The sequence below is a fragment of the Solea senegalensis genome, linkage group LG14 (assembly GCF_019176455.1).
Source record: "Solea senegalensis isolate Sse05_10M linkage group LG14, IFAPA_SoseM_1, whole genome shotgun sequence".
NCBI classification, from domain to species: domain Eukaryota; kingdom Metazoa; phylum Chordata; class Actinopteri; order Pleuronectiformes; family Soleidae; genus Solea; species Solea senegalensis.
In genome coordinates, this window is record NC_058034.1 from 11,057,633 (window position 1) to 11,082,518 (window position 24,886).

The window sequence follows — 24,886 nt, forward strand, 5'->3', positions numbered from 1 at the left end:
AATTGGCCAATCACGCAGTCTTTTTTTCCCGCAGATATCTAAAATGTTTCGTGTATGATGACATTGGATTTCTGCTCGCTATTACTGCTATCTTACTTTTCCTCTGATTTCCTGACTTACACTTTGAGACACATTTTAAACGCCATTGTCGGCATAAACAATTCCAATCGCCTTGTCTGTGTTCAGTGAAAGACTGTGGATGGAGCCTTTAAGGCCTATTTGTCAGGTGCAGTCTGAAGTATATGGGATATACTGTATAACTGTCATAAACAGGTTCTTTCTGCAGCCGAAGAGGTCATGGAACATGGTGGAATGCTGCGTTGTTCGTAGCCTGTCAGGCCCAACATAGTGTAATGCATAATGTCTGCTCATAATGGCTCACAGGCTGTATTTGGATTGGCTGTCATTACATCAGGTAATCACAATAAGGCTTACATTAAGCTGGCCAGATTCGCAGCTATTAGATGTCCAAATGGCTTTCTGTGGAGCTGGCGTTGAGCCGCGTGTCTTAAGAGCGTCCTGCTCGTTGCTCACTTGCAAGTTGAGGGCCAACGTAGCAGACAAAGACAGCATTCTCTCGCCACTCAAAAAAACGGAGTGAAGAAAGCACAGGCTGTCACTCTGCTGTGTGCAGGTGGGTTTCACTCCTTCTGGTTCTTTCCGTGAAAGTTTTTCCTTTTGCTGAGGCACCGTGTTCTGTGTCAAGTGATACAGTATGTGAGTGAGAAGAAGGAAGGGGCTTCCGTTACTATGACTATGTGAAATACATTTATACTGAAATGAAAGGTTCAGTTGCTGTTTATTGTCAATACTCAACAACCTATCTGCTGGTTCAGTGCAGCCACCACATGACTGGCGTTCGTGATAAAGCCATAAATCAAGACTTTGATTTCGAAATAAATGTTCAAGTCACGCCCCCATGTTCTGCCAATGATATTTCTGGCATCCGCAGCATGACCTGCCCCTTCATTGCTTTCATTATGAACTGCATACAGCATGTTCAGCCACTACAAATAAAATCTGTATTAGCATCAAAAAAAATACTCCCTCCACCCTGCATTTGTTACATATTACTGACTGTAGTATGCTCCAAAGGACACACCACGCGAGGAGTGCGTTGAACAAGCAATACTGATTTAAACTCATGATACACAAGAGAGGGTGTGAGAGTGATGCAGAGAGAAGACACCGTTTAATGATGTCCTAACACGAGTGGAAACTTTCTTCCTCTTAGGCGTTTTAAGACTGTTAACCTATCTTTGTTTGTCTTTCATTGCCTTTCTCAGATGCATGGACATTGGTGAATGGCCATATGCTGACTGAAGAATGAGTAAAGAGCAAGTGTATTTTTACAGGGATGCAAGGAAAAATTCCAGTGGAATCACAAGACTACTCATGTGGGGATGAAAGGAACATTTATTTGGGGGCGGAATTACTGACATCTCTGAACGTCCACCATCACCATTATAGTTACATTCTCTTTTATTGAGGGAGACATCATTACTAACGTTCTTACAAAGACACCCCTGTCCGTGCTCCGTGGCCGATACAGGGAGCCGCTGTGATCTTTGACGAAACCTTCAAAACTCCAACCACTCTACTTTAAAAGTCAGACGGCTTTCAACCTTGCATGGTTGCAATTTTAATAATAATATTCTGCTTAAGGTAGAAGTCCACGGACATCAAGGGCAAACAAAATGTGCCAGTGTCAGAAATAATCTGATCGGCCCAGTGGTGAGGTCTTCCCCCTCGGAAACCTCTTCCACTCCCTCTGTAGCTCTCTATTAAACTGCTGCTTTGGTTAAATGCATTTGACTGCCAAGACAGAAGATCCAAAAAGGAGCCGACTCATGATGTACATCATCTCACACCTTCCCCCCCTCGCCCGACTTCCTGTGTGTGGATTGACGGCATGATATTTGTACTGAGTGTTGCTGTCCTCGTGCTGTTGCTGGAAGACAAATGCTCTTTGTTGAATTAATTGGAAAGATATGTGAAATCCCTACATGTTTCTCTCTGCAGTCCAGATGACGCTCGGATCCACAAGGAGGAGGCCGTGGAGTCTCGAATGCTACAGGCTACAATGTTACAGAAACTGGAGCTAAGAGTTTACATGTTTGGGTGTCCTGATCGCTCAGTGGTTAGGCTACATGACACATCACCGGTTTGACTTCTTTACTTCTTGTTGTTGTTTGCCTTTTCACTGCTTAGAAATCACAACCACTGGTATTCAAACTCCAATGTGCAACTTCTTTCACCGAAACACTGCGGTCTCTGTCTCTCTCACACACATTCATGCATTCAGAGACAGCGCTGACCTCCTGCCAGTGCATCACAAGTGTTGTCTATCTGTCTTTAAATGTAGCATTACTCCATCAAGGGGGAAACTGGAGCTGCGCGGTGCAGTGAACAGCAGCAGCTTGTTTAGGTGAGTACTTGATTTGTTTTACCAATTTCACAAGAAGCCAAAATGGTATTTGAAATACAATTTTAGCAGTAGAATCCACTTCTGGGTGTTTTGTTGGCACTTATTGGTGTTTGCAGCCACACTGCAGCTGTATGAAGCTAAACCACTGTCAAATGAGTTCCCACAATCCTGATGAACCCTGTCAGCTTCACATTTACATCAAAACGAAGCAGGCGAGGCAGCAGAAGCACACAGTGTGAGTAAAGCAAGACAGTTTTAAGCAAAAAGAGAAATTGTCTAATCTATTACAGTGAGATTGAACATTCATCAGGGCCATATGGTGGAATAGTAGCTAGTTATGTTGCCTCACAGCAAGAAGGTCATGGGTTTGAGTGCCAGCTCAACCAAGGCCTTTCTGTGGAGGAGTTTGTATGTTATCCCCGGGTATGTGAACCCTACGATGGACTGGCAACCTGTCCCGAAAGTAGGACCAAATCCCAAACCCAATTTTAAACATCATCTCATGACCTTCTCATCACACGTAGTCTAACCAAATTGAAATGTTCAGTTTTCCCTCCATTTTTTTTATCCTCAGGACTCCACATTGTCCTTGTGATATCACGGGAGCACAATAGTCCTTTGTTGCATTAATTGAAATGTTATGTGAAATCCAACACATACACACACACTTTTGGTGTGTGCCACTTTTCTCTGAGCAGTCCAGAAGTAGCTCAGCTCCAGAAGGAGCTCAGCAAATGATACAGACTAAAGTGTAACAGAAACTAGAGCTGAGAGTAGATGTTTGGGCATCCCTATAGCAGAGTGGTTAGGGTGATCACCAGTGTAATGTCTTTACTCTTTCCTACTCTCACCCTATTGTTTTACTCTCTCAGTCCAAATAATGGCTAACCCCCCCCACAAAAAATGAAAGACTTTGCAGATTTCACAGTTGAGCCAATTAAATCAAGAAGAATTGCATTTGTAATATCTCCACTTCTTAAAAATCACAACCTCTGGCCTTGAACAGAACTGTGTCCGATCTATTAAAGTGAGACTGAACATTCATCATTATCAAATCAACTACAGTCTCTTTTTACACGTTGAAATGCATGAAGTGACCACAGCCCTGCTTTTGATTAGAGGTTTTGGCTGCTCGTGTAGACTGCTGCTTTGTATCCTTCAGCTCTCATAATCACCGCATTGTTAATTTCCTCAATCATTCGAGTTCCATTGCACCAGGACCACTGCAGGGACGTGTTGACATACAGTATACAGAAGTGTAGCACAGAAAACCACTGAGTGAAGCATTACGATTGTATTCCTCCCAACACACACACTTGGCCACACCTTTGTGCTAAGTCAAGGTTCACGGGGAGCTTGGGCAGCGTTATCTCCAGGCTGTGGTTCTGCAGCAGCAGCATCTCTCCTGGGATGACTCTGAGAGTGAAAAGAGAGAAGGAAGGAAAGGAAGGTTTTGATTAAAAGCCCTAAGGAGGCAGCCATAGACCAGGTCCTGGACTTACAGGTTTGATGTGGAGCAGAGATATCTGAGGTGAAGCCTTGAACATGTGTATGCAATGCAGTAAACTCTCAGATCTTTGGTGGGGAGTCTAAAGCATTGTTCATACGCATATTCTCTTACGCTGTAACAGTGAAATCAAATAGACTTCAGAGAGGATGATATTTCCCACTAATTAACGGGGTTAAGCCAAAATATATGAGAACCGGAGATGAAAAAAAGTTATGTTTTTTAACAATGCTGGTGTTGGCCTTTCCAAGTGCATTGTGTGTGTGTGTGCAAATGCACACATCCAGACACACAAGCCACAAGTATGTGTCTGAAGCTAGAGGTGAGTCGACTAAAGTGAAACAAGGTGTGGGGAAGGAGAGGAGGTGAGGTGGGTTAGTAATTCTACGAGGCTCTGGGATTAATAATTGTGTAAAAGTGTGTGTGTGTTGCTGTGTGTTTAACATGTCTGCAGGTGTCATTGTTCATGGCAACGAAGAAACCCTATTCTCTTCTCTTTGTACTTACTCTTTCCTCTGCTCGTTTGTCTTTGAGCACAGATGGAAATCAAATAGGTTCACTGGGTCAAACATTTGAATATGGCAGCTTATTTCCTGTAGTTTTGATTTTTCACTTTATCCTACATTTGCAACCAGACAACCAATGATCACGTTTTTAAAAGAGTAGGGATATATGCAAAAATGAAAAGTGACATCATTGCAACGCATTTTCCAACATGCCTCCATCCTATTCTGGGGTCTAGAATGTGTTTTTGATCTGTAGAAACTCTTCTAAACTGTATCTTTATTACTCTAACAGGATGCATGCACTCATAACACTGTCAGATAATTCAAAGATAGATTCAGCTTCACTTAACGGTATTTCACGTCACTTGACTGCAGAATGGTATAGTCCCAGACGTGACACTGTCTCAGGACATTTTTATAATCTACCAACTCAACAGGCAGGTCATTCCAATGTCGAAAGTCCCTGATAACCTCACCTCTCGATCAATATTTCTGATATGTACCTTTAAAAAATGTGATCAGTAAAATCTAAAAAAATCAATAAATAATCCATAGAAGAACATAAAGGGAGCCACTGATGTGACATTGTTTAGTTAGAACATGAAATTCTTGACTGATTTCAAAATAATGCAGTTTTACCCCAATAAATCATATAGTGGCCATTGTGTGATTATAAGTTCAAATAATTATAATAAGATACACTGTATTGGTATCTGTCTGATACTGGTCCGAATCACAGGATCAAATATCAGAAAAAGAAAAGAGTGTATAAAACCTTAAATATCATATAAATGCTTCACTAAGCACAGTCTGTAAAACTGTGGCAAGAGTTGTAACATTAAGTTTTTGAAATGACTGGTTATGATTGGTGATGGCAGAGGTGAATTTAACAGCACGGCTTATTTTAGTACTATACCAGCTGTAAAAAACGACTGTGTAAGACTGATATTGGTATCAGTATAGAACAAGACAAAGTTTTATTTAGCCAGTATTCAGTAATGTTCTCAGAGACACAGAACATGAGGTTCAGCTCACAATAAATTCCCTGCTGGATTTAGTGTTCACATCCCGTCATTTCTCTGTGGGTAAATTTAGGTGTTCATTTAATTGCTGTTGAATATTTTCCTTGTTGTAAAAGCTGTACTTGCTGTAACTCGTGTAGCAGAGACAAAGAGACCCCCTCAGTCTGCGTGTCTTACTTTAGTCATAGTTTGTCATCCATTCATCCAATCAGTTGGGTCATGACACCCTGGTTGCCAGTCCATCACATTGCCTACATAAAAAGAATTCTTTTATTTACAGGCAAATGTACATCTCCACTTCACCTAAGCTGTGTGATTTTGGTTAGTGAGAAGAAGCCACGGAGGGAGAAAATACAAATACCACACAGAAAGGCTCTGATTGGCCAACTGGTTCAAACCCAGAATGTTTTGTGCTTGTGATTGCAACCAGAGTTGAGGGAGGCTTGATTTAATTGTCATAATTTGTAGGCAGTCACTGCTGTAGTTGTGTCAACTTTCAGGTTTAGGTTTTTTGTTGTTGACAAGTCGCCTTATTTTTTTTATGTATATTTTTTTTTAAGTTGCCTTATTTGTACCATTAAATAGATTTGTTTTGTAGTTTCAAAAGACAGAGGCGTCCTTTCACAATCATCGCCATGACAGGCAGGACAAACACGATGAAATGTGAGACAAAAACATTATAAAGTTCAGACTGACATGAAAGTGCTCCACTTTCCACCGTTACAGTTATACAAATGATGGCGGAAACAAAAATACAAAACCATTTTTGACCTCTGTCTTCACCTCTCTTCCCCATGCAGTCACTAAAACTCACATGATGAGTCAAGAAGACCAACAGCAGTATAAGAACCTATAGATACTGTAGATAGATGATAGGTAGATAGATAGATAGATAGATAGATAGATCGATAGATGATAGATAGAGAGATAGATAGATAGATAGATGATAGATAGATAGATAGATAGATAGATAGGTAGATTAAACCGCTGTTCTTCATCCTTATATTTATTTAAAATGTGTATTTTGTATATTCTTTTAACTGGCTTATGTTTTTACTATTTTTCTTAACTATTTACTATTATTATATACTGTATATATAAATAAATGAATAAATAAACTGCATCAATCACAAAAAGAGACATAAAACACTGTACTATTACTACAACAAATAAATATGGTGAGAATTAACTAACTAATTAATGAATTAATGAAATAATGCATAATGTGCAACTGCTGCTGAAACAAAGCTATTCTATATTCCTTTGTTTTACATTTCAGAGTTTCAATCAAGAGTGAAATTGAGATTTTCAGGTTTCCCAAACATTTCCCTCTTGTCCGTGTTGGCGTTAAAAAGTCCATTTCAGGGAAGAGGAGTAATGAGGGTGAAAGAGTAATGGATGATTAAATCCAGAAGAAGGCAGTAATGCAACATTGTTTACATGCAAACCAGCACCGACCAACAAAGTGCATCAACCTGAGGAATGGCAATGGTCCATTTACTAACTTAACTGGGATTTTTTTTTTTTGGAGGACAAAAAAATACATTTCTTCACACATGAGTCTTTAAAAATGTGGGGTCTTGTGTGCACTTTTAAATCAACTACATGAAATTATCTGATTTCAGATCCCTGAGCGGCCTCCGTCAGTTCCTGTAATGAACACGTGGTGGCGACACGTGGCTAATCAGAGCCATGTGGCTCCTGCGGTGAATGTGTAAGAAAGGATTGCGCTTTAGTTGGAGAGAGAGAGAGAGAGAGAGGGAGAGAGGCGAAGAGAGAGACGCTGAGGGGAAAGTAAGCTTGGCTTCAGTGAGGAGGGAAGAGACAGAAGCCGGGACAGACAGAGACAACTTTCTTCCACACTCTCTGTAATAGTTTTTTTCCACGGTGAGCGTGTTTGGTGCGCTTGGAAAGGAGCGCGCAATCTTTCTCGTCACTTTAGAGATTTTTATGTTTGTGGGGAGGCGCTCAAAATTAAGATAAGTGAGAGCAGTGGATGTGAAAAGCGGCTGAAGGTTTTTATCACAGAGCCGGAGGAATGTATCCAAGTCGGGCAACAGCGGCGGCGGCAGCGACGTGCCAGCGTCAGTGGAGATGTCCAGCGTGCGCTCTGTGGATCACACTGCTCCTCCAAAGTGTCCTGGACCTGAGCGCGTCTGGTGAGTTTTACTGAACTGACCCCTGTCTGTCTGTCTGTCTGCCTCATGCTTCTCTGCACACTTTACTCTCATCCATACCTGGAGTCTCTGGCCCACAAGTGACTTAAACAAAGTCTGAGAGTCATCCATCACCTTGTCCTTATAGAGTTGTTATTTGTCTCCCCCCGTCGCTATAAAGCCGAGCTGTTTCTGCTCCCGTTCACACTGTTCTCTCATGTAAATGCTCCTTGGCTTTAGATTATCGTCCCATTGTCACTGTGAAAGCTCTGCACGAGCAACGACTTGACTCCATTGACGGACAATGGAGGAGCTCTTAACTTGTCAGCTGGAGATCTATTGTGCTTTTATCCACTTTTAAAGATAAGGAGATGGATGGTGTCCTATTGAAACGCTGCTGCATCTGCTGCAACATCTACTGTAGGTTTGGTTCAGTAAAATGAGGATTTTTGTGATAAATAGTCAAAGACTGTCATTTATTTGTGTGTGCACTTAGTTTTTTTTTGCTCAGCCACCATATTTACATTGCCTCTTTGATTCCAGTCTGTTTCATCTGCAACTTAAGGCCTGGTGGTGTATGTAACTTGCTTTTGGTTGACTAATATAAGTATGATTAATTTCAGTTTGAATTAAAGTCAAAATGTTTATGAAGCTGCTCTTGAGAAGCGCTTTATTTTTCATGCTCTGGCTTTTGTGTGTTCAATATAAAACAGTCCTCCTGTCTCAGAATGGTCGTGATGAATCGTCTTTGGACGGTTTTTCCTTGGGGTGTGTTTGGATTATCTCTGTCCTCCTTAAATGCTTTTGGCTGTTATTTACAATGGCCATGTACAATATGGGCTGCACTAAATGTAAAGCACTTTGCTTTGGCCCTTCCGTTGCCATCTCTTCCTTCTCCCCTGTCTTGCAGTGAGACCGAGGAATGTTAATCCACGTTACTTAACTGGATGAGTTGGCTATAACTTCAAATGGCGTTTCGTGATTGAATATGAAGGAGAGCGGAGCAAAGCCGCTTTCTTTGTAGCTACATCTTGTTACATGTTGCACAATTTATGGGCAAAATCGACCCTGAAAATTACATTTTATATGCTCGCACTGTTAACTAGAGAGCAAAGCTGATCTACTTTGAACTCCCTCTCACTGGAAAATCCACCGAAAAGCTTCAATCTGATCCCGATTCTTCTCAGTACATCCACATCATTGCTTTGCTGTGGCCTGGGAACAAGAAAATGAGACACATTCAGACGCTTTGTTCTTCCATTGCATCCATTTGACCTCTGTTTGCCCCGTACATGACGCAGCTCCAGGATATGTCTGAAGATGATAACACTGGGAGTTTTGTCTCTTCTGGCTCGCTGTGATGGGAATGCTCACGGAGAAACAGCAGGCAAAGAATAGAAGGCAACACCTTGTGATGCGTGGCTTTACTGTGGAGAAGGAAGACACTGAAAACTGTGCAGCTGTCTGATTTTCAGGCCAGTTTATGATCAAACAGACGGAAGTCAAAGGTTACTGGACTGTCACTGTGGTGCAAAGACTGGTTTTTCCTGGAACAATCAGGGCTTCCCCTGGGCATGGCAGGGGAATTTTGTTTACATGGCAGATTTGAGGTATGACTCAACACAGAAACCCATGTGTGGGCTTCGTTTTAAGGGACCGCTTGTGCTTTTGGCTGCTTCAACACCTGAATCCTGTTTGGATCGCTAAAATGCAGCCGGCATCACATCATCAAATAAACCACACGCAGCACTTGTTGTGAGTAAAAGGCACATGTGCTTGTGTTGCCCTCACTTGAAGCCCTCTGGGTGCTAATCTAAACATCTTATTCTCATAAGAGTTGGTTAATTTGCAAATCACCAGCATCCTCTCTCGTCTCTGTGCACTTAAAAGTCCACTGTAGACTGGTCTCCTTCTCTCACCCCTCCCCTTTTTCTTGGCAGTGTCGTGGAGCTACATAATGTTGTTCTGCTTTTATTTGCATTATGGCTGAACAGTTGGTCGTTTTCAAATTGAAATCACAATTGGAAACAAATTCGTGAAACACAAAGGCTGCAATTTAATGGTTCTATTTTCATCTTTCTATATTCTACGCCAATTTTAAAACCCAATATATAATGTCAACACTTCATATCTTTTAGTTCTCATCTTAAAGTCTTAAAAGTAATATGTTAAAGAAATATGTAGCAAATTAATTTGCAATCCCAATATCTAACCAATATTTAGATGTTGCCCATGTTTTTTTGAAATGCACGTTTTGCCTGTTTTGTCCATTCGGGCTGCCGTAGAAATGTGACGACTCAATATGGCGGCCGTGGAAAAGTACATATAAAAGGCTTTTTCTAAGGCTACAAAATGATTTTTATTTGAAAGCAGTTGTACATACCTATGGTCAGTATATTACATTTTTGCCAATAAACCTCCCTAAATAGCACTTTTAGGACATTTTGGGTGGAAATATCCCCACAGGAAAGTTTCTATGGCCAAGTATTGTTTTTCCATGCAGGAATTTCCCTGTCGTTTTCATTTATTCTTAATCAGTTCGCAAACACTGCAACACAAAGACAGACTTTGGACGGAGGTGTGAAATGAGCGGATCAGATGCAGGTCTTGGCCGCCGTACGGAGCGCAGCATACTTTCAGAAATACTCACTGTCATTCCAACCGTCAACCGCCTTTGCTCCTGCTCTGCATGGTAATAGCCTGTGACATGCTCATAAAAATAATTTGACAACAGTGTTTTCCAGCTATATAAACTGTAAGTGTTTCTGAATGTGGACCATTCACCCCTGAACATAAAAGGTCCTCTGCAGGGCAATGACTATGTGAAATCTGTTTGGAGTTGCATTTAGCCTTTTAATAACACTCAGGGAGGCTATAAATCATGCTGGGTGGAACTGCCTCAGTATAGTTTTCAACAGGACACACTGTTGACACTACAGGCACTTCACCCTCGGAAAAAAAATATTCCTCCATCCCACGGGCTGAGTGTGTAGGAGCTTGTCCTGCTCTGCCTGCTACTGAGATGTCTATCTGTACTGTTATGTCTTCTGGCATTTTCTGAGACTCGTATTAAAGGAGTAATTTTCAACGAGGTGAAAGAGATGTCAGAGTGTATAGCACCTTCTGTATGCGTCCTTTGTTGAATTCATTCAAGCCAGCCAATCCTTCGAGTGATTTATTTGCTCATCATGTTTCCACCATTGCTATAGTCTGTGACTACATTCAGTTGGACAGTTAATCCCGATGGTCTTGGAAATGTTAGACTTGGTCTTGAGTGGTAGATCTCTGTCAGATAGATGAGCCTGCCTTGTCTAAATCTCAACTCCCACTCTGCCCAGTGCACGCTACGCACCAACTCAGCACATCAAGTGATGTGCATCCCTAAAAGCTTTTGGCCGACACTGAAGAATTCGGCAGAAACTGTATGTGTGAAACAGATGTATGGCCTTTTTTTCTTATGGGGGAGGTTTTTTTTTTGCAACGGGTTGACTCCATTTTGATCTTGTGAGACGGGAAGAAAGAGATAGACATTATTTAATCAGTGCAAAGCCACTCTCTTGTCTCTTTTCTTTATGCCGCCGCTTCAAAACATTGGTGTGAAAACCACATCGTGCTCTGGCAATTATCCAGTCTTATTCCAGTTGTTATGAAACACACGTGAATGCCAAGGCTCATGTGCCTCGGCGTTGCCGCAGGGCAATAATAACTACTGCGTGATAATTGTTTAGCTGATGCAGAGTCATGTGCATGCTTTGCTTTAAATAGAAAAACTATCAAATAACTGATTTTTAGTGCTATTATGTGTTATTGTGGATTTTGTTTTTGTCCCCTTTTCATGGCTGTAGTTTCACAACCAGTGCTACAGAATGCACAGAATAAGTGCACTTATGACGTGAGATGCCAGTAAATGGTGCTGTTGTTTTCCCTTGAGTTTCTGGCTGGAATGTCCTGATAATATGTTGTCAATGCTTGGTTGACAGAAGAATTTTGGAACCAGCCTGATTTAGATTTTTCCATCTATGTAGATCTTCCTCTTTGCCAAGTCAGGCAGAAGCTTTTCTATTGACTCGTGAGGAGTGTAAATTTCCTGCATTTGCGTAACATTGGCAGGAAACAAAATGCTCTCATCTCCACAAATCGTGCTCTGAGGAACACGCTTGTTTTCTCGCGGTCAGAGTTCCTTGGAGAGGCAGCGTTTAATCAAAAGCTAAACACGGTTCACTCGCATCCTCGCTGGAGACGTTTGATAAAGTTTCTGCCACTACAAGCTGTAGCCAAGCATGAAAACCTTTTTCCTGCAATTTACTGTCTGCACAAGAGGCCAGTCACTGAGAGCGAGAGCAAAACCTCCTCACGGTTAAGAGAAATGCAGCACTGGGTTAAAAGAAGGAATAAAATGAAATCAAAAACACTGGCCGTGTTTCCATCGAGTATGGTACTTTTTCTGTGTTTCCATCAGGAACCAAAAATAACCATTCCATTTTTCAGTAGCCTTCCCCTGGGCTGCCAGAGTTATGGTGCGGTACGGGTGGAGCTAGACCCACAACAGTCAGCTGATTGGGCGATAGAAAAGTGTCACTCCCTTGCGACCATCGGGCACAGCGTGCACCCCGCCTACCAAGTAAAGGTACTGTTCTCAGTCGAAATGCAAGCCTGACTGAGGGCTTTACCATTCTGTACCAACTGTACCAAACCCAACTGTACCATGATGGAAACGCTAATTCTTCTTCTACTTCAGCGATTTGCATTTAGTTTTGTATTACTAGAATAGGGGTAGTATTTTTGAAAAATTGTGCTTCCCAACCTCAGTTTCCCCTGAGTCGAGAAATGTCTTCATTCTTTTTTTGTTACGTTCCCACCAGTGACACTTGGCTTGAACCTGCAACACTAATTCCACACTTTTTAGACCCACTCGTAGGGGGGCGGGACCTAATTCCCAGAATGTAAACAGTGTCCACCATCTTTGCTAACAGGACAGGAAGTGTCACTGGTGGGCACGTAGCAAAGAAAAGAATGAAGATATTTTTCGACTCAGGGGAAACTGAGGTTGGGAAGCAGTAATAGAAAGCTAAATGCAAATTGGTGAAGTATTCCTTTTAAGATAAATTAAGCAGTGCTCACACCATGTCCCCTGGTCAAATCTCCCAACAAAGGGTGATTGTACCTTTACATTCACAGCTCATATATTTCAGCAGCATCTCAAGACCTTTTAATGACCTTTAATGTTTTCTCTGTATCTGTTTTGCCTGTGTTTTCTTTTTTAAATATATACTTAATTTGCGTTTTTTCCAAGTGAGTTCCTGTGATTTGTGTTGTAGTGATGCAGTGTGTAAGTTTACAGGACATTTAATAGACTCAAGTTATGTTTGCCCCTTTTCCAGCAATTGACCTCTATGTCCTGCTGTAAATGAAACGGGTCACTATACCTTTTATTCCATACTCTCTGTGACTGGAAGACAAATTACGCCTGCCACATAAAAAAACCCAACAAAAAAAAAGGTTCTCTGCTGTACTTTATACACACGACACAATGAGTCCTTTGCTGCAGTTGTGAGGCCCGGCTCACAAGTGCGAGAGTGTGCTGATGACAAAGTGACACTTTAATGAGTCTAATGGAGTAAGCCACACATGCAGCATATCAATTTCCCATATGGACTTGGATACGGTTTAATGTTTAAACTGTGGGGAATAGTGCCGGCCTAAAGATACATTTTATGGAGATCACTCTTTATTGCAGTTTTTATCAAATTACTGCTTTTTGCTTAGTGTCCTCCACGCAGCGTACAGTAGTTTCACTTTGGCTTAATATGTGGAGATCATGCTACATTTCATTTAATGGGGGGAGTAAGAAGAAACATGGCTTTTTCAATTCCCGTATATGTGTCAGAGTAAATCTTTTTAAACCCTGTTTGCATAGCATTACGGCCTGTAGAAACTCCCACTGCAAGCAGACAGGCAGATCTACATCCACCCTCAATTAGGTCTTTGTACAACACCACACTTGCCCGGGCTATTAAATCCCTCAAACCTGATGTGCTTCTCAGCCAAAAATATTTATTTTCCAGCAAAGTGTGTAGTTTATCAGTCAGCGCAGCGTTTTCTTGTCCCCTTGTTGCCAAAATTAGTCACAAATGCTCAAAATGAGTGTGTAACTTCTGCTGGTTTGGGATCAGTTGTCAAACATACTTTTATAGTTCATAGTGAATGCACTTCATCCACTCGTTATTGTTGGTAGATACCAGCAACCCTCACTGTCGGCAGTGACTGCTTGGCTTGTTTCGGAGGCACGGCCAGTGGACGGCCTTATTACTTTTCCACGACTGCTCCCTTCTCTACTGATCCAAACGATTTTGGGGATGCATAGTCTGAGGTTTTGCTGTGGCGGCCTGCTGAGGTAGACGCTATATGAACTGTTTTGTCTGGTGTTCAGTGCTTTTAGGTATGATACACTAAATGATCATGGCAGTTTTAAATACTGGGGACATACTTTGTGGGAAGGTTTGAAGTTTTTTGGGGGCTGGGAATCATTGACTGTATCTGTAACACAAACAATCCAAAGGGGAGGTTAGATGAATATTGTCACAAACACTGACCAAAGCATTTGCACGATTTAATGCAATGTGGCATGAAAAAATATTAATGAAGACCAGAAGCACTAGTTAAATACAAACGATTTGTGAAATACAGCTTTTTAATAGTTTTGTCGGTGTTAGTGAGCAGCAGGGTTACTCAAAAAGATGTAGATCCAAAGAAGAACTGAGTAGTGTAGGAAATTGAGTGACCTTGGCATAAGTTTGTGCTCCTTGAGTGCTTTCTCTGTGTTTTTGTTTCACAGAAAATGTGCATATTCGTCTCTCGAAATATGTTTTCAATAGTTTGCACATGTTCTTCCTGCTAGAGATCAGACAAAAGTCGACTCCCCTGTCACCCCGCGTCCGTCAGTATGACATCAAACCTCCTTGGCATTTCTCTTATCTGGTTGGCACGAGACGATCCCTGGCATTCTCTCCCTGTTCTCTCTTTTTTGCTCCCTTCCTTGCACATATTCTGTCTCCAATGCATATACACGCACTGGCTCAAAGGTTCATTTTGGCCGATCTTCTGCCTCCCCGCTTGGCTGACTCGCATGCTGCTCTTGGCCGCGCTGCACGTGTTTACTCAACAATAAGTGAGAGCGGGTCAGAGTGGCTCCACACCAGCTCCTGACATCTTCAGACACAATCAGACGGACTCATACTCGGGCCTTTTTTCCTTTTTTCTTCTAAGTAATGGCTTTTCAATGATCTGCCTGTTCAGTTTGAGCACCGTGCACCGTATGTGATGTGAGCTGACGCAGGAGAGCTTACTTCATTGTAATTCCCTCATCGCAGTGATGTGATGATTATGAGAGGGATGTATATGAGGGGGAAGTTTAATCAGAGTTTGGCTCTCTCAGTATCAGTCCTGATTCATCTCCTTGTGGCTCCACGTCTGCTCCGTTGCCCGCACCGTACTGCGGTTACTCCGCGAAAACCATTGGACCATCAGCTCCACAGAGACATTTCTATAAACTTATCGCTCTGATGTTATTAACAGAACATCAACACATGTATGACTTTTTTTTTTCTCACAGTTTTGGGTTTGCAACGTTATTCCTGGCAACGTCATTTTTTTCAAATCTTTCTTTGTCCTTGTGTCTGCCAGTCCTTTTTTTCCTTGTCCCTTCCAACACAAACAAATGATGTAAATAACACATTTCCCCTGTCGTGCTGTTAAATGTGGAAAATGTGGAGCTAAGAAACGTGATACTTTTTTAAAAAATAATTAAATTTAAGATGTGTGGTTGTCAGGAAATTGAATTTTATGAGGCTTTTAATGATTTGTGTTCACTTTTGACACACACACACACAAGCACACATCTCAAAGCATATATATATGTATGTGTATATATATATATATGTATATATATATATATGTGTATATATATATATATATATATGTATATATATATATATATATATATATATATATATATATATATATATATACACATATATATATACATGTATGTATGTATATATATATATATATATATATATATATATATATATATACATATATATATACACATACATACTGTATACATAGATATGTATACAGTATGTGTGTATATATATGCTTTGAGATCCACCGTGTGTGTATGTATAGTATGATTAGGGTATAGCGTGTTTAAGTGAAAGCTCTGGTATAGTGTGTGGTTGAGAAGTTTTTATGTTTGTGTAACACACAGATTTATGTGTGTGTTAGGCCGTCTTTGGTATTTTATTGCTTTGTAATTACAGCCAGTAACTAGAGAGACTCTCGCAGTTGAAGAATTCAGTGTTTTGAAGATTAGTCCCTTTCTAAATGGGCTTTATTTTTAAGCTGGCAGTTTAACGAGGCTGATTTGGCCGCAGAATAGATTTTAAGGATCAGCTGAAGTAATGACGGCAAGATCTCGACGATCTAAACTATTTTTAACCGTCGCTGGTTTCAGTTGCGGATTCAACGAGCAGGTGTTAATGATTGGTTTTGATTCAAGAACCTTCTTTTTGTTTTAGTCAAGTATATATGTCATGTTGTCTTTCCAAACGGGACATTTGATTATTATTATCGAGCCCAAGTTGGAACAAGGGCCTTTCTGCATGGAGTTTGCATGTTCTCCCCGTGTGAGCGTGGGTTCTCTCCGGGTTCGCCAATGTGGGGATTAGGTAAATTGGACACTCTCAATTGACCATAGGAGTGAGTGTGAGAAAGAGAATGGTTGTTTGTCTCTATGTGTGTGTGGCCTATTGCCCGATGTAGCTGAGATTGGCACAGCACCCCCGCGACCCTCTGGTGGAGGATAAAGCAGTTAGATGGTGACTGACTAATAGTAATAATAATAATAACCCCTACAGACCTGAAACGTCTGCTCCCAGTGTGGCTGCACATTTGTTCTACTCCTAGATAAGATTTATGTTATTATCCTGTTTCTTTATCTTCCCACTTAATTTCTCCATTAAAACATTATTCCAAACAAGGTCCCAAGGTATCAACATTTTTTAACGAAATTTGTCCTTGTTTTGTTTCAATGTTAACGGAATGAAAGAGATTGTCCAATTGGCGTAAGATTTAATTTACATCAGCTAGAAATTGAACTGTGTTTCCCCCACTGCATGTGTTGAGTGGACGATGTGTTTGTGTAACGTGGAAAGTGAAGAAAAATGAGTCGTCCTTGTTAAAAATGCACCTACTTAAAGGCCTCAAATGCAGGGGAAATGATTCCTTTTAGGTTTTGTTTGCTTAGCGCCAACATGTTTTTTTTTAAACGTATTGGCTTGAGAGTGGACATGGGTTTAGCATGTTTGTTTAACCAAAGGCTTTGTCACATTGTTCTCTAAGCAAACCCTCTTTAAACCAGCAGCTCTTGTTTAAACAGCTACTTGATTCACACACAAAAGACTTCAGAGGGGCTCTGTTGATCCCATACTCTCACATTAGGCAGTGCTGCCTTTTATACTTCACAGAGAACCAGCCTGCATCAGCACAGTGCTGCTATATGGCAACCATACCAGGAAATTGATACATTAACGTTTAGGGACAGGAATGAGGAACTATCAGACACCAAACCGTAGTGACTTTAGTCTGATTAAACTTAATTACTGTAGGTGTTACTAATTGGAAGTCATTTTAAGTCTGTCAACCACTTTCTCTTTCGGCGCAGGCATCAACAACCTCCGACTTAAATGGAAATTCCCTTTTTATCCGTTCTAATCCTGTGTTGCCCACACTGACCAAGGAATCCGGAGTTACAGGTCTCACTGTTGTAATTCTGCAGTACTGTTAGTTAAATGCCCATCTCACAAACCACTGCCTGGCTCGCCATGTGTCCAGTTCAGCGCACAGCATCAACTAAGAAAAACGTTGCCCGAGTGGCATTAAAAGTACTTGTGTGGTGTTTGTCACTGATAAGGCAGGAAAAGAAGAAAACGTCGTTCAGAGTTGCTTTAACTGCTCTACTTTCGTCCATTTCTGTTTTTATAATTTATAGGTGAACTTTGAAAATGGGGTCACGGTTCTTTTCGGAAACTGCAGGCTTGGAGTATGTGCGGATTATGGCATGGCCAACACTTTTGAGTTTTTTGGCAAAGCCTCAAAGCATTCTTCAATCGTCAGGAGAAGCTGTTGTTATTACCCTCACGGTCTTTGGTCGCCCTTTTAAATCCATTGTGGCTTGATGGCCTTGCCATAAGGCGGCCTTTTCAAGGCAAAGTTATTGACTTCTCCCCGCGTAACCTAAATATCCAGATTGTGCATCGATTTTAAACGGAAATGAGTGGACACAGTCAGTCTCAGCATGCAGATGCTTTAACCAGAGACTTGCACAATCACCGTGTGTTTCATGTGTTTAAGTGGTGGAATCTGCAGGAATGCTAATTGTCCATCATGAGATATCCATAAATCCCCTCCAACCGCCTCTGTTCCTCTCATGTCGCTCATGTGTGGTGAACTCTGTGTTTAACTAAGAGGGTGGAAAGGGATATTGTCACCTGGGACACTTTCAACTAGGAATCCAGGCGTTTATCCTGTTCTTGTCCTCACTATGCAGAATCACTATTTTCTTTACAATGTGTTTGTCTCTCTGAGGCAGATAAAGTAAAATACAATCCCCCAGTGAGATCGCCCACCATTATTTTTCTTCCTTCCACATTTAACAGTGATTTAATTTTGATGTGGAGGTTTATTTAGGCTGACGCTGACTTGGAACAACCAGTGTTTAAGTTTTACTTAGTGGATGTGTCCCTCATGCCAACAATCCGCTCGTTTTCCTCTTACTCTGAATATCTCTTGTCTTGCCGACTCTCTCTCTCTCTCTCTCTCTCTCGCTCTCTCGCTCTCTCTCTCTACGCTTCCCTCCTTCTCGCACAGAGAGCATTGATTTCAGGAGGGCAGGAAATGAAGCTGCATTGCCCTGTGACTCCCAGCAGGAGAGAGGGGACCTGGGCAGGGAAAGAGGAAGAGGTTCACTGAGCGAAAGAGGTCCAACTCTCGTCTGAAAGGGATGAAAAGATTGATGGAGTAAGGACTGGGATGTGACCGGCTCAGCGCGGAGAAAGCTGAGAGGGCTAAGAGCAGTACTGAGATGAGAAAATATTTTCATACTGGTATTTGAGTGACAGCGGGCTTAAATGAACTCGCAGTTTGTCGTATCAAGCAAAAATCTGAAACATCTGACTCATTACAAAGAGAGTTTGAGAGAAAAGTATAAAGAAATAAATAACAGCCAGACAAGGAAGAAAGAAAAGGGCTCTCACGCGTCGAAAAATGAAGGCCCCCTTTATCTTTGACAACTCCTGACCCTCACCCCTCTATCAGAAGTCAATGATCTTCTCCTCAGAGGGGCCTAAATCAGAGGCTTAGACCCGCGTGATCCCTCTGCCTGTTTGTTTAAACCCTGTGTGGCGGACTTTGCAGTGCTAAGCTTTGTCCACAAGAGCTCATTACCTCTCAGCCCTCTGTCTCTCTCACAGTTTCATCCAGCCAACAGTGGTTTAAGGGCCTCAGCACTTATGTTTGCAAAGTAGCACAATTTTCATGGTTATATTTGGAAGTGTTGAGCGGTATGGGCTGGGGATATCGCTAATGATTTCCTGGACCGATTCACGTCCAACTCACAAGAAACCCGTTTGATTTTCGATCCAATATGAGGTTTTTTTTAAGAGATATTTCAGTTACCATAACAATTTTCCTTGGTCATATAAGAGATTTTCTACATAACGAATGCTGCAAATTGTAGATTTAAATGTCTCCAACCTGGTGCATCATAAAAATTATTGATGTCTACATTAAGAAAATTGGCAAAGTAGTTATATTTATTCACAGTTTAACTATACTCGAATTACTCATTAATTAATCTGTTGATGAATTGTTTGGTCCATAAAATGTCGATCAGTGTTTCTCAAACCTGGAAATGATGATGTTCTCAAATGTCTTGTTTTGCCCACAAACCAAAATGATTACGTTGTAATGATTGCTTTGTTATATGGCGCAAAGAAACCAGACAATATTCAAATCTATGTAGCAGAAAAATCAGAAAATATGTTTTAATTCTAAAAAAAAAAACACTTGATCTGATTAATTGATTATCAAAATAGCTGAATATGAGCGAAGTAATCGATTCATTGTTCTCTAAGAGTGAAGTCACAAGTGACAATTCAAGCTCAAAAATATATGCAGAATATGCAGCCTAGAAGCACAGCAGAGATTTTGAAAGAATTACCAAGTTGTCCAACAAGGGATGACGAGTGCAGCTTGGAGTGCAGCAGTTTTGTGGTGACAAAGGAGGACACAAACAAGCTAAACTGTCCTCTTTAACAAACACTCATAACAACAATAATCTGTTAACAGCATGTGGAAGTATTCCTGCTTCTACACCATAGATGGCAATATGAAGAACAGATCTGCAGCATCAGCTATAAGCCTGCGGCAAGTCTCCCATGTCTTGCAAGATTTGTGCAGATGCTACAAGAATTGGGAGTATTTTATGAATCAATATCAGATTTTTCAAATGAAGAGGGATCATGGATCAGAAAAATGGGATTGCATATTCAGGCCACAGTGTCTGCTCCCAGAATAAATCAGATTACCCCGGCGTTTCACTGTCCCGCAGTCATTTTAAATGGAACATAAAACCTGTCGTGTCATCGCTGCCATAATTGGATCAAAGGAGAGATGGCACAGCTTCAGCATCTTTCCAGACATTTATCCACAGTACGATATTTATTGAACTTTTTTTTTTTTATTGAGATGAACATCTGTTTATGCTGTTGCATGCATTGTGTAATGATGTTTTGAAACCGGGTCAGGGCCCTTTCCTATATGTGAATGGCGGCATGAAGACTCCTCCTGCTCTCAGACGAAGAAGAAAAGAAAAAAAAAAGGTCCTCGTCTATGGGCACCGTGGCTTATTATTCCTGACATGCTCTGTTGAAAAATGCTGATTTAGAACGGGCTGGTGCTGATGACGCGGAGCGAGACAGATCACTGTGGCTGTGATTCATGACTGTTTGAGTGGGAGAGTTCAAACAATAGTTGAGTAGGTCTGAAGTTTCCCGCCTGTGTTACTGTTCAGCAGTTTGTACCATTGTCAGCTCTTGTCAGGAACTCATGGTAGAGGGCTTTCCATTTTTTTTTTTTTTTACACTTTCTCCGCCACTCTGCATTTAACACAGCTGGTTTGTGATGAATGCTGTTTGTTTCCCGGTTATTTCAGTTTCATCCCGGAGCCTGTTCTGTTGTGCTTCACTGTTATTATTACTGAAATTGCCTGTGTCCTCAACTAGGACGGCCCTCTTCTGTCCTCTCTTTGCATCCCAGGCTTTGTTTATCAGTTTGCTATTTCATTTAAACCCAATTAAATTCCAGCACAGCTGGCTGGATTAACCTGAGGTCATGATGTCTGTGAGCAGGAGTGGACTTTGTCTTCATATTTGCTTCTGTGCAAAGCCGTGTCTCTCCAAACATCTGCTGCTCAACACATTCACAGATTTCTACAAACAATATAGACTATATCACTTTTTGAACATGCAGTCTTTCTTTGAGCGGCAAGTCCGCAGTCAATTCTTGCAAAACCAGACAGCGAGTAGAAGGTCTGGCTGTAAATCCAGCTTTATTCTTTGTTTCTATCAAAAAACGAACATAAAACCAGTCACCACAAGAAATCTGTCTTTTAAAAAGCTGTCTTTTATTTTCCATCTTTGATTTCACGTGCAACACAACAAACGGGTTTCACTTCCTCAGACAGAAAATAAGATAAGGACGCTATTAGTGCCATATGTTCATTTTTGCATGTAAGCTGCAGACTGTTTATTGAGGAAATTGGAATTTTCTTTCCCGCTGCCCTCCGTGTTTTATTTACACATAATAATCCAGTGTTAATGAGGGCACTGTAATATGATTAGGAAGTCACACCCGCCTTCTGCCACTTTGCCAATTGAGTTACATTACTTGGTTTTATGCACAAAGTGCCTCTAGAAATGTGTACGGAACCCTCTTTACTTTTATTGTGCCAACCATGGCTGTTCAGGCCGTCCCGGTAATAAAACTTCCAAGAAAAACAGTAGTTAAGATGCTCCCAGACAATAGCAGGGAAGTGTTTTTTTACTGCCGGTTACACGGCAGATAACAGCCGACATGTTTGCCCTCGGCCTGTGCTTATATGAGTAATGCAGCCAGCAGAGTGTGATTGGTGGTATGCGTTTGGAAATGTGCACGCCCCATGTCCCAGTGTTGGTGGTCTTGGAAAGCCACCAAGATCACTCGGGTGCTCTGTAATGTGAAAGCAATTAGCAGGCAGCGGTTTTACGCCGTGCCAATATGTGGGGAATAACAAAGGGGAATGTAGGTCAGCCATAAGCCTTAGGTAGACGGCCATTGCATTCTTTGGACCAGCGTTTTCCAAAAAGAATTTCTGGTATACAAATGTGGGCAGAAATGAAATGAAAAATGTTGCGTTTCATCCTTTTTCAGCTTCCTGGGAGAGCAATTTTTGGGCTTGGGGTCAAGTTTCAAATCATGTTGAAACCCCTTTGATGTCTTCACCATCCATATACTTAATTTGACATTCATTTGAATGAGATGGACAATTGTCCATGACTGAGATCTAGACTTCAGGCAGGAATACAGTGAGAATCTGTGCCACACACACGTTCACGAAGAGTTACTACCCTCTCTGTGTGTGTGTGTGTGTGTGTGTGTGTGTATGTGTGTTTGAGTGTATTTACAGTGTGTGAGGAGGGTGCGTGCCCTCTGTCACATCTGGAAGCTTGCGGGTTTTTTTTCATGAACTGTTAAATGAGGGGAAAAATACTCCCATCTGTCCACAGGAAAACTCACCTGGTGCAGAGGCATCTATAATTGCTCGTTTTCTCTCTCACACGCTTTGTTTGTCACACGGCAGAACCTCCTGTTTTACACTGTACTCCACAAAAACATGTAGTAAAGCGCTACAGATATAATATATATATATACACATACAGTATGTTTGTAGGGAGAGAGCGAGAGACTCACAAAAATACTTTGAGCAGCCTGCCATGTTTGCATTTCTCTTCTTTTACAACCCCTATCAGAATATTCCTCTTTTTTTTCCTTCTTTTAACCCAGTTGAGGGTGCACAAGCATGAACGGAGGCTGTGCTCTTCAGGAGGAAATGCCTCACTTAAAATCTTAGTGTAACCTCAGGAGTCAGATTAAGACAAGACAAGAAGAACGATGTGGCACGGCTACATTCGTAGCCACAGCCGCTCCACATGGTAAAGTCGTTTTCGCCTCGGGCCTCGGTGGGACGTGGAGACCGGGAGCATCGTCTCAACCGCTCCCCGCCCCTCACCTCAAACCCTGCAGCCGGCATCTTTCAGCTATCTGAAGGGGGCAGAGTTGGGGAGATATCAGCCTGAGAGCTGAAAAGCAGCTTTAGTCCCTAGTGACCTTCCACAGCTTCTGCCTGGCTGCTGTTTCAGCAAATAATAAAAACTGTGCAGCACAGCTAGAAAGACAAAAAGAGAGAAGGGGAAAGCAACCACAAAGAAAGACTTGAAATGTAAAGCAAACAAAACTGAATCCTTGCCAACTGTAGATTAAACACTAATTCATGTAAATATGTGTACTGTACACTGATGATGACCTTGATGAAGGAGACTGGTTGTCAGGGGTTTGGCTGCATTAAGAATGTGTCAGAGAGTGAGACATTTGTTTTGATTGCATCTCATATTTCTTCTTTTTTTTGGCATCTGTAATGTTGCATTACTGCCCTCCTCTCCTCTTTCCTTTTCCCTCCTCTGAATTTAATTGTATTTAATGTCACAGTCTTGATTTGTTGTTTCCTAACAGTATAAATCAAGTATCCTGCACTCTTGTACAGGCCATGCTCATGTATGTATGTCAGAGGGGCCTCACAAACGGGACTGTGATACATTGTCAGTTTCCTTTCTCCACTCTGGAACGTACCATTTATGACCGGCAATCAGAGGTGGGAGGATCTTTCTGCCAGCGTACAGTTTTCACTGGTTCTCTTTTATCCCGCGTTCACTTGATTACCTGTTGTCCTTTCTTGCCCAGGCAGAAAGAGACGGCTGAGCAGTAATTTGAGGCAGCGTGTCTATCAAAGTAAAGATCACAGCCGAGACTTAGGTTCTCTCCACCTTTCGGTCTTAACCCGTAATTTACGGATTTCCAGGTTTCACACTGTAGCTGGGTGCTGAATAAACAAGGAGACGGCATGACATTTAAGCAACGGCGTCATCATCATCATCCCACATGTATTTACATGTACGCCAATATTTTACCACTGTAAAACATATAGATAAGAAAACAAAGAGGTTACTCAGTATGTTTCCATTCACAGCTTTTGTGTCGCTATGGGGTGAAACGCTTGTTAGTTTAAGGCAGTTTCTTATGTCCGATACTTGATGTTGACAGAGCATAAAATTGGTCTGCTGCAGCTAAACCCATGCTGTGTTTGTGTACAATGTGTTGTTGGCTTCTCTACATACTGTATTTGTCGAACCGGTGGTTCCATACTGGAGCATTTAGGCTTATATTCCGTACAAACACACATGGGGAAAAAAAGTGCCCTTGTAAACTTGAATTACAGTGACGTTGACGGCTTTAGTCCTCATTAAATCGCTCACACCTGCGTGTTTATGTGCACTGCAGCGCTCCGGGCGAAGAAGAGAGAGTGAAACCAAAGTCCTGTTTCCACCGAGTGGAACGGCCTGGTTTGGTACTGTATGGTATGTTGTTTTTTTTGGTGTTTCCATTAGGAATAGTACCAAAATAACAGGCGGCAGCCCACCACTCGCCTACCATCTCGCCTACCATGTAAAGGTACTGTTTTCAGTCGAAAACGCAAGCCTGACCTAGGCCTTTACTGTATATTATTATACCGCACTGTACCAAACCAAACTGTAACATAACAGAAACATGGCACAAGCAGATAAAAATAATAAAAAATAAAAACCTGATCCAGTTCTTTAGATTGGGATTAGGACGTCCGTAATTGTAATGAAATCTGATGTAATGTACGTCTCCACATGGCATGTTTGTGTCCTTTGTGTTGCAAGTGGCACGGATCATAAGTCTTCGGGGCAGCGCAGCAGGAAAAGCAGGAAACCCCCTGTTTAACCACAGAGCCCGAGCTCCAGAGCCTGTGCTGGTGAACACCCACACATTGTTAAGTGCCACTGAACAAGACAGCGAAAAGCCCGCCG

The 24,886-nt window shown here is 41.6% G+C and overlaps 1 protein-coding gene across 1 annotated transcript in view; it reads left to right on the forward strand.

Moving 5' to 3' along the window:
• Positions 1-7,246: 7,246 nt before the first annotated feature.
• Positions 7,247-24,886, forward strand: part of ror1 (receptor tyrosine kinase-like orphan receptor 1) — a 118,718-nt gene continuing 101,078 nt past the window's right edge. The window contains exon 1 of the mRNA XM_044043224.1: positions 7,247-7,622. Coding sequence (XP_043899159.1) covers positions 7,502-7,622 — 121 coding nt within the window. The 5' untranslated portion in view covers positions 7,247-7,501. The remainder of the gene's footprint in view (positions 7,623-24,886) is intronic.